Genomic DNA, 10,077 nt, shown 5'->3' with positions numbered 1-10,077 from the left:
CACTGTTTCCCCAAGCGCCCCCTGGCATGACAAGGAATAATGGACACAAATTATTGGAGAGGAGGTTTAGATTAGACATCCACAAGAACTACTTCACAGTCAGGGTGGCTAGGAGCTGGAACCAACTTCCAAGGGAAGTGGTGCTCGCTCCTACCCTGGGGATCTTTAAGAAGAGGCTTGATGCCTACCTGGCTGGACTCATTTGAGTCCAGGTTTTCTTCCGCCCAGGCGGGGGGTCGGACTTGAAGGTCTACAAGGTCCCTTCCGACCTGACTTCTATGATTCTATGATTCATCCTCCAGCTCACTCAGTCCCTGCTTTCTCTGCTGGGGTTGCCATCAAGGGGATCAATTAGTGCCCAGTGTGATGGGTCTTACTGGGAGGCAGAAATCCAGTGCCTAGAAACCGGACTAAACCAAACCTACTTCCCAGAGGCCAACTGGCAACATCACGAAGGCAATGGCTGGCAGCTGTGACTCCTAGGTGGGCCATGTTAAGATCAAGTGTCCAATGGAAAAGTGTGGATTCTACCCTGTGCTTTAATCCCACTCCCATCTCGGGACCTCCAAGTGCTCTACAGCTCTGCCTAAAACCCTGACAGGATACAGAAAGAGAACAAGCCAATTAGCACAAACAGCAAACTTGCCAAGAGCTGAATAAGCAAGCCCTGCAGCAAAACGGCCTAACTTGGGAGCAGCCCAGGCCAAGCTCCTTACCTGGCATCATACCGCTGGAGACCCAGTGTGACAGTGTAGGACACCACCCGTTTCCGATTGTACAAGTTCACCCCGCTGTATTTCCCTGGGAGTCCGAACAGCAGATCTGCCAACACACACGAGAAAACACCATGAGACTGGGCTAAGACCTGTGTGGGTAAGAGGCCTGAACAGATATGAGATCCCATTACCAAGGATGCTGGAGGACACGTCCTTTCTTGTGGGACTGCAGGGCCCCCACAGAGCAGATGTTTCTGGTCTTTGAACACCCACCCAAGCACTGACATGCAGCCCAGAGGTGACAGATATGGGGTGTGCTCTAGCAGGACTCAACCTGCCCTGCTAGGGACACTTGGGCTAAAAACAGATGTCAGGTTTATCTCAGGTCTGACTGTCCTGGGCTTTGACTAGCAATAAAACAGGCACAGGGACAATCATTTATACACACAGCTTGAATGGCAATTAACTCAAATCAGCCACAATTGTCTTGGGAGAAAGTGTTACCTTGGGTACTTCATAGGTCCTTATAGTGGGAGAATGGGAACCTGTAGGATCCCATAGGATTTTAGGATAAAAGGGTTTGTTTCAAGAGAAATCCAAGACCTGCTTTTATCCTTAGATCATGACACCTCGTTTCTCTGCTTCAACTAAGGCACGCACCCAGCTCTAAAAGAACACCACTCCAGGGGACTCCATCTTTTGTGTGTTTATCAGGAACCTGCGCTCCCAGGGGAAAAGGCCATGTCCTCCTTCGATGTGCTGTCATTGCTGAACACATTCCAGGTGCTCAACAAAACCAGCTGTTTAATGACAGAGGGTTAGGGTTACAAGGCCTCCTTTCAGGAAGTCGGAAGGAAAGCTTCCTGGCCTCACCAGCATCCCTCTAGACAGGAGGGAGTAAATACTCCTCTGGCGTCCTGGAACCGCTGAACGGTGAGACTTCAGCCTCAGATTAATTTGCATAATGAAAAGAGCAGAGACACTTTTATCCCTGCAGTATCCCAGCCTGAGATAAGCCCCCTGGGTGAACAGCAGCAATAACCAGCAGAGATACAGTATGGAACACAATGAATGTTCGCTCATCAGTGGTAACGACACACTCTGGGCAGCTCAGCCACTGCTCTTTGGAGAGAAGAGACTGGGTGAGAGATGCAAGCAAACAGAGTAATAAAGACCATGGGGTTAGCCAGAGTTGCCTGCTATGTGCAAACAGCCTGTATGTCTGTAAGGACGGACAGGGTGGGGTTAGGTCATCTGCATGGCACCTAGAAGGCCGAGTCCATACGCAGATGTAAACCCACAGATGAACCAAGTTGGGTGGCCTCATCCTAGAGCTCCTGTGAGGTAAAAAACCTACTACTCAACTGAGCATTACTGGCCTTCAGAGATGCATTAGGACAGCAGGGCAGGATGGAGGTAGCCACCCCAGTCTCTTGGTAGCTATGGCCTCTCACCTTTGAGGGTCGCTGACATCTGCAGTGTCTTTGGTTCATGCTGGTGGATAGTTTTGATGATATCTGGGTCGGAGTTGAAGCGCTCACGGTCGTTCTGCCAGAAGTTCCCCGGGGACAGCAGGAGGCAGCCATGCTCCGGCAGCAGGTTGCGCAGCTTCTTCAAGCTGGGCAGGAGGTCTGTCACCTGCAGGCAAACTTCCTCCAAGCTTCTGGTCCCAGAACTGAAAGACAGGCCCAGGCCACGAGCCGTCACACAAGGAGCAGCACAGGCAAACAACTCGTGTCAGAAAGACAAAGCTGTTTAGCAGGGTGCACCCAGGACGTGCCTCTTATTACTGCTCCCATTCTTTATTATCACAGTGCCCAGGAGCTGCAGTCCTGGAGTAGGCCTCCAACCTACTATGGACTCTTGCCTTCCACACAACAGGAGACTTTACCACACCTTCCGCTCTCCTGTGAAATATGAATTTTCATTTCTACCGAGGAGAACTTTTACAATCTTTGCAATCTCCTATGCCTGATGAAGGGTGCCTGTGCCCAAAAGCCTGCAAATATATATATATATTTTTTGCAACTATCTAGTCGGTCTAATAAAAGATATCACCTCTGGCACAAGTTCTGATTCCTTTTGCTTCTAGACCAATACGGCTACAACCTGGATACCTGACTTCCACCCTGCACTCAACACATGTCGGCATACTGTTTTAAAGTGTGTGCCTGCCTGAGTTACTTCCATTTCTAAAGCCAAAAGTTATGCTGATTTTCAGAGGTGCTGGCCACTGAAGTTCCCACTGGGTGGAATTAATGTGATGCAATAAACTCCAGAGCATACTGTACCGGAGTTTATTGCTCCCAGGTGCCACATTTACAAGTGCACCCAGGACCACAGCATATTGATCTGTGTTAGAGCAGCCCTGGCTGGAGGGGAGGGGAGGGAAGGGGGGTGGGTGTCAGTCTGCCACCCCGGGGCTGCGCCAACCTGGCTCAACATGCTGAAGTGTGCTCAAGGGTGCTCCAGTGCAGGGCTAAAGCACCCTCATGCCCCAGCCAGCCGCATCAGTGTCTGTACATGCCCTGTGCAAAAAAAGATTGGTGCCAGAGGATAGTACTTGAGTTAGTAAGTACTAATTTACAACAGAGTTAATTAGTTTCCTGCAGCCTAACATGTGTAGATGGTTAAGACTTTACTGCAGAGATAATTAGGGAGCTCCGCAGTAAACATCTTGTGTAGAAGCACCCTCTGACTTAAAACAAAGGTCATGAAAGTTCAGCACTTTTAAAACAGGACCCAAGAACTGTTACGTCTTGTTTTGTATCAGGACTGATGGTAGTTTTATGAAGAGGTTAGATTATGGATTTGCACAGGATGGTTTGGACAGGGATGATCCTGCCTCAAGCTGGGGGCTGACTAGATGTTACTGCTCGAGGTCTCTTCCAGTCCTACTTCCCTATGACGCTATGATTCTGCATTATGAAGCAGGGAGTCCTTTAGAAAACTTGGGCTTCATCTCTCTGCCTCTCCTTTTCTGTGTTTGCTAAATGCAGTTGCCAATCCAAACCTAACACAGTGTTTAGGGTAACGATCGGTTAAGGGCTTCAGAGGGCTCTAAAACATACCGAGGACACAGCAAGAATGAAACTGTTCAGGCCATGGCATGACCTAATGGAGACACCTCATCACCTCCCAGTTCCCACGCAGAGCTGGATGTGCTCATGCTCCTTAACAGCAAGCACAAACCTGCAATCCTCACTCATGAAACATTGTTCACACGAGTAAAGGCTGTGGACTCAGGCTCCAGGAAGGCACCCATCACCTAGGCAGCATGTTAAGTGCCTCTCTTCCCAGCTGGCAAAGTGGTGTGCACCTGCCTTTAGTGTCAGGCACACAAAAGTGCCATGTGTTCTATACAATGAGATAAAAACTTGCTCGGCACAAGATTATGTAATCTGCACTAATAAATCAGAGGCCCATGAGACACGATTCAATCTTGATTTATATAGGCCCCGGGTTGTGCAAGGCCCAGGGACTGCAGGGCATGGGAGTGGCTGCAATTTCCCTTTCACTGTTCAAGCACAAGGTGTTCCCCAGAAAGAGAACAATGCTTTGGAAGTGGGCATAGCCAGGGCAGCTGGCAGGACCTGCCCTAGAACCCGTGGCCCACCCCACAGCTGTGTCTGATTATTCATTCCACAAAAATCGCTGTGTTTCACCCTCCCGGGTGCACAGGTAACATTCCAACTGGAAACCACAGGCAGGCAAGTGATATAAAGCTTCCTGTCTGAATCAGCAAGGAACCTGAAGCAATAACTCGGGGAAAGGGGAGGATTCTGTTCTTTTCTTGCAGCCAGGCCTCGAATAACTCCAAAATCTAATGCTGACAAAACTGCCTCCTATGTCTTACTGACTTCAAGTCAGCAGCTGCTCTTACTCAATGCCCAACATAAGCCACTAACAGCTTTGGCATATACCTATACTTTTCCATATTAAAAATAAGTGCTCCAGCACATCACACGTTTTGGAGCAGACTGAAATAAATGGAATGTGATATCCCAACAAGTACACAATCCAAAGGATATCACACGTACCATGTTGCTGCATTAAACTGTATACCACGTGCACCCTTTTCCCAAATATGGCTATTCAAAACTGGAGTGTGTGTTTTAAATAACGAAGCTGATTTCCACACTGGAATGGAGGCACAGGGATGTTGTAATGGATGCTGAGGGCTGTGCTGCTTTTCCAGGCCCGTGCTATATAGTCCAGTTCTCAGTTAAACTCAGCCAAAAGTTGCTGCCAATTCAGCAGCAGCTGTGACAAAGTTAAAGCTTGAGCTTTGGAGCTGAAAGGAGAGGGTGAGTGACATGTATGCCTGGGATCAATCAGCCATGGTGAGCTCATGTGTGCCTTATCTGAGAGCATGTGAAACAATATGGTGTTCCTTTTAGACTGACTTTGCAAACAGCTATAAAAAGGAGAACCTTTCTTACCAAGATCAGCTGTTGCTGGCCATGAGAGTACACAGCCCTTTATTTCTAGTTGGCACATGCAGTGGCATTGACCATCAAGGGCATCGCACTGATCAGAGATAACATAGACACAGGGAGCAGCTTGTTTGTAGCTGGTGACTGACGAACGCACAGCATCCCCCAATCGCGATCCATACGGGGAAGATAAAGAGGCAGATGAACTAAAAACAAACATGCACAGCCAGGACATCAGTGCCAAGGCTATTGAGACCTGGTATGGAAGTGTGCCAGTACTAAAGAGACGAATAACTCCTCAGAAAGGATGGTAGGTGTAAGCAAGGAGCCTAGAAAGAAATAGAACAAAAGACAGATCAGCAAAGGAAACCATATGTGGAAGGTCAGGAGCACAGGTGGGGCTAAAGCAAGAGCTGCCAAAACCCCAGCTGAGTTAGACCTTGCAAAGGGAATTAAAACAAATAGTGGAAATGTATTTTGCCATAAAAATCATGGAATAAAGAAGAACTGCAACGAGGATGGAATTGAGACTGAAGAGAAGCTACGTACAGCCAGAAAATTGAATCACTACCTTACCACTCTTTGGCTTAGTTTTCAATGAAGCGATGGCTGTTCAGCTTTGGGACAAAGGCAAGGTGGCTAACAGAAGTGAGGACAAATGAACAAGGAAATCACCACGTGTGGGGGAGGCAACATTCAGAGAACCTGATAGGTCCAAGGAGCCAGATAATCTTCATCCGAAGACTTAGCACCTGAACTCACAAGGCTGGCAGCAATAAGTCTGTCAAGGCAAGTGTGGTATCATATGCCTGGCGAATAACATGTTTAAGTGAGGGGGGAAAAAACAATCAGAGCAACTCTAGACCCAACAGCCTGACCTCCGCTGCATGCAAGGTTTTACAACAAACCCAGGAGGAAAGAATACTGAAGACATGGAGGGAAATTGGCAATGGGATAATATGCAACGTGGGTTTACCAACAATGAATGGCTTGGGCAAGAGAGTTCTGAAGCCTTTCTTGACAAAATAACTGATTTTCTGGGTAAGCAATAGGCAGTAAAATCAATCTAACTAGACTTCAATAAAGCCTTTAATACAATGCTGCATGATACCTTTTTCATTAAGCTAGGGATTGAGACTCGAGCTATAAGGCAGAAAGGGATGGACATAGTTCCTCAAGGACTGCTCTTGGGATCTGTCTGATTAAATATTTTCTTTAATGGCTTTGGGAACAGAAGTTGAAGTGCACTAATGAAATTTGCTGATGACACAGGTGGGTGGTATTGTCAACACACAGGAAACTTGGGACATCATACAGGAAAACTGGATGACCTTGAAAACTGGAGAAACACAAATGGGATGAAATGATTAGCACAAAGTGCAATGCCATGTTATTAGACGCTAAAATTTGTCCCCAGGAGTCTTTCCTACCCAGAGCAGGGGGGTTGGACCCAGTGATCTCACAAGGTCCCTTCCAGCCCTAAACTTCTGTGAATCTGTGAATAAACACAATTCCTGTGAGAGACCGGGAACTCATATGCTAGAAACAACTGAGGAACAGAAAAACATGGGAGTATGGGCTGATCACAGACTGACCACAAGCCACCAACACAATGTGGTCATGCAAGAAAGTAAACGAGTTTCTAGGATGTGGCAGGAGAAGTATTTCCAGTAGAAGTGATGAACCAGTGATGTAGTTGTACACTGCAGTGGTGAGACCTCCTTTGAAATCCTGCGTCCCATGCTGGTCACCCAAGAAGTGAATTCTGTCAGTAAAAGGTGCAGAGAAGAGCCACTAGGGTTATCACAGAAACAGAGAGACGACTTCAGGTGGGAAGCCTAAACACTTGGCTTGTCCAGCCTAGCCAAACGTTGCTCCTTTATAAATACATCATGGAGGTAAATACCAGAAAGGAAGAAGAGCTATTTAAGCCAATGATGCTCAACCAGGAGGCTGCAACACCCTAGGGTTCCTTGAGATCTTTTCAAGGGTGCAATGCAATGCTAGCACTATTAGATCCAAACATGATCCACAAGATAAACCCAGAGATTTCAAAAAGGAATCCATGGTGTTAGAAACATGCTGCCCAGGTATGGTCTTTCTGAGTTCTCTGCCACAGAAGAATTGCTCTAGTGTTTTTTGCAGTCAAAGAGGAGTGAAAACAAAAAGCTGGCATTTCCTGAGGGGTACCTTGAGTCTAACCAGGGGTGCTTTAAGTCTAAAAAGGCTGATTTAGGCTACAGGATAATGCTGGCACAAGGACAAATGGGTACACACTAACCACAAATTATGATTTAAGCTGGAAACTTGGAGGTTTCCAACCATGAGAGATGCTGGGACTGCTGTCTGTGAAAGGGATGATTTCCATGGTTGTTTGTGACGGCAGCGGAACAGGCTCTGTGATCTGGGAAGTCCCTGCCAGCCCTGGGCCCCAAGGCTGCTACGGGAGGATGTCTGACAGCTTTCTGAATAGGGCTGTGCTCTGGTGGGCAGGGTGTGATGTGTGTGAGTGACGCCTGCCACCTGCCATCAGATCCAGCTCCATTCTCACATCTCTCATTTCCAGAGTCTGAGAATTTCAATCCTGATGGCTGGACCCAGACCCACTGAGCACTACGTCTGAAGCTGAGCCCTTACAACACTGACAGGCACTTGCACGCTTTCTGCAGACATCCATAAACTGTAACTACCTGTCCCTCAGGGCGTGGTTTCTAATCTCCTCCACGAGCTGGAAGACCCGGGACAGCGGTGAACGAAACACATCAACAGCGAGGAAGTGCTTGTGCCAGGGGGAGACGGTGGCTTTCACGAAGATTTGCTGGATGTAGGCCACAGGAGCGCCAATGTACTGTGGAAGAAAGCAGAGGGACAACGGGGAATTATCTTCTGGGAACAGCGGCTGGATGTGAAGACTGCAAGGAGCTGGGATAGGCAAGGACCTCCTTAGTAAACGCTAGAGCACTGACTCCTAACCTTTTCTGCCGGCCCCTCCTTTGAAGGACTGATGGACAGGTGCCCTCCATCCATAGCAGCTTGTCCTCCTCCCCTTTCTCTCTTCTTGCCTTAATTTTGGGACAGTTTTCTGCCTTCATAGTTTCTGGCTTCTAGTGCTTTTCCCTCTGTCAGGAGTTCTCCACGTTTCTCCCACTTGTTTTGCTTACTAGAAAGCTACAGGCTGCTTTTAGACAGGCACAGCAGAAGAGATTTTACCAGCCAACAGCCCTGATTATGGGAACTGCTGTGACTGGCTGCATTGGGGCAACTGCAAGAGTGTGGGGGAAAACAGACATGGCTTCAACCAGGACCTCCCTGCTTCTAGAGCACACGAGAAGCAGGGAGATCCTGGTTTTCCAGCAATTTTGACACACTAGGCAGTCTCTGTTTAAAAGAGGTGTTGGAATGTAAAGACTGGAGCCACAGGGGCGTGGAGGATGCTAGCAGAGCTATGATATGCAAGAAAAGGTGACTTTTGACTACAGCTACTGACCTTGGTGAAAAGGTCCCAGTCCACTCATGCAAAAGTGAAGATAAACTCTCACCTGATGCAGTTGGCCATGTGTCTCAAACTTGCACAATCCCAGTCAACACAAGGAACCCAAATTACCTCCCCAGGTCAGTGTGAACCCTGTACTTATGCTTCCTCTCACTAGCACACAGCATGCTAGTCATGCCAGGCCAGCCAGCTGGGGCTGGTGGCTGCTTAAAGTTGCATGGAAAATACTTGGTCTTGGCCTTAAGAAATCAGCTTTCACACTGGCCATGAGACAGACTGGCAACATCGCCAGGAAAAGGCTCCTAGTTGATGGAGACGCTCAGCTGCTTTGTGGGGTGGAAGGAGAGCCTACAGAGGATGAGCTACAAGACTCCAAGAATTAGGAACAGATGGGTTCACCTCCCAGCCACCGCCCTGATCCCAGCTCAGGCGGATCACTCGACCAACAGCCTTTGTGTTCTGGTAGCTGGTCAGCTGCCTATGTGTTGCTAGTTGGTTGGTAGGCCAGGAGCCAGCTCCCAGCCCACAGGCATCCCTATTATCAAGGTGATCAGATAATAAAGAAGAAGTGACCCTGCCCTACCCCTTATCGGTGGGAACTTTAAGCAGCAGCAGCAAGGTGATGGGGCAGAGGAAGAACAGGATAGCTTCCTCTCCCACAGCCTGTGATGCACCAGTTGGGCTGGTGACATAACACTGCCTCCTGGCCTATCAATCCAGCACTTGCAACTAAATTCGTTTAAAACAACTGAGGAAAAATTGAGAAGAGCAACCGAAGAGACGTCATGCTGGCCAAGGGCTACAATTATCCATTTTCTTCCTGGCAAGCAAACCCTCAACAAACAGCTCCTGACAGCTTTTACCTACTCTGGTTGCCTGGAACTCAGACTCCTGGTAGCATGTGAGACTCAGGACAGACCATGCGAGGTGCAGAAATCATCAGGTGTGTCACCAGCTCATGGCACAAAGGTGCACAAGGCACTGCAGAGGCCTCACACACTCATGTACACCACAGTAGTGCAGACTTACCCAATCGGGTCTCTCATTGGGGTCTCCTTGCCGGGGGCTGGAGGCCAAAGAAGGTGGAGCGTAGTCCTTCACAGGGGTACTGTACTCCACAGGTCCTGTTCCAGGTAATGGGAGCTTGAGCAGCGGGTAGCTAAGTCAAAGACAGAAACAGGAGGCATTAGACAGCTAGACAAGCCAGGATTTACTACATCTTGCGTGCTGGAATTTGCTGCACCAATGGCCACGCTTGATAGAGACTGGGATGGCTCAAGAGATCCGCAACTCCAGGTGCCCAGTTTGAATCTGACCCAGAACAGCAGCCACCCCTGTGATAGTCTCTTTCATGGCTACCAACTCAGACTGCACCTTTCCTATTGCACAGACTTCAGTGCTGACTTCAGTGCTTAGTTGGCTTGCTGAATGG

At 48.4% G+C, this 10,077-nt stretch overlaps 1 protein-coding gene across 2 annotated transcripts in view; it reads right to left on the bottom strand.

Annotated features, from left to right (window-relative positions):
* The window catches only part of SCAP (SREBF chaperone), a 108,979-nt gene that overhangs the window by 31,448 nt on the left and 67,454 nt on the right, over positions 1 to 10,077 (bottom strand). For both annotated transcript variants that reach the window (XM_019508004.1, XM_019508005.1), the window contains exons 3-6: positions 9,675 to 9,804; positions 7,843 to 8,000; positions 2,171 to 2,391; positions 717 to 822 (exon numbers count right to left, since the gene is read on the bottom strand). In XM_019508004.1, coding sequence (XP_019363549.1) covers positions 717 to 822; positions 2,171 to 2,391; positions 7,843 to 8,000; positions 9,675 to 9,804 — 615 coding nt within the window. The remainder of the gene's footprint in view (positions 1 to 716; positions 823 to 2,170; positions 2,392 to 7,842; positions 8,001 to 9,674; positions 9,805 to 10,077) is intronic.

This window comes from Gavialis gangeticus, unplaced genomic scaffold (assembly GCF_001723915.1).
Source record: "Gavialis gangeticus isolate Ggan-Ray unplaced genomic scaffold, GavGan_comp1, whole genome shotgun sequence".
NCBI lineage: Eukaryota > Metazoa > Chordata > Crocodylia > Gavialidae > Gavialis > Gavialis gangeticus.
The sequence above is the reverse complement of the archived record's forward strand: the minus strand, read 5'-3'. Positions and strand labels throughout refer to the sequence as shown.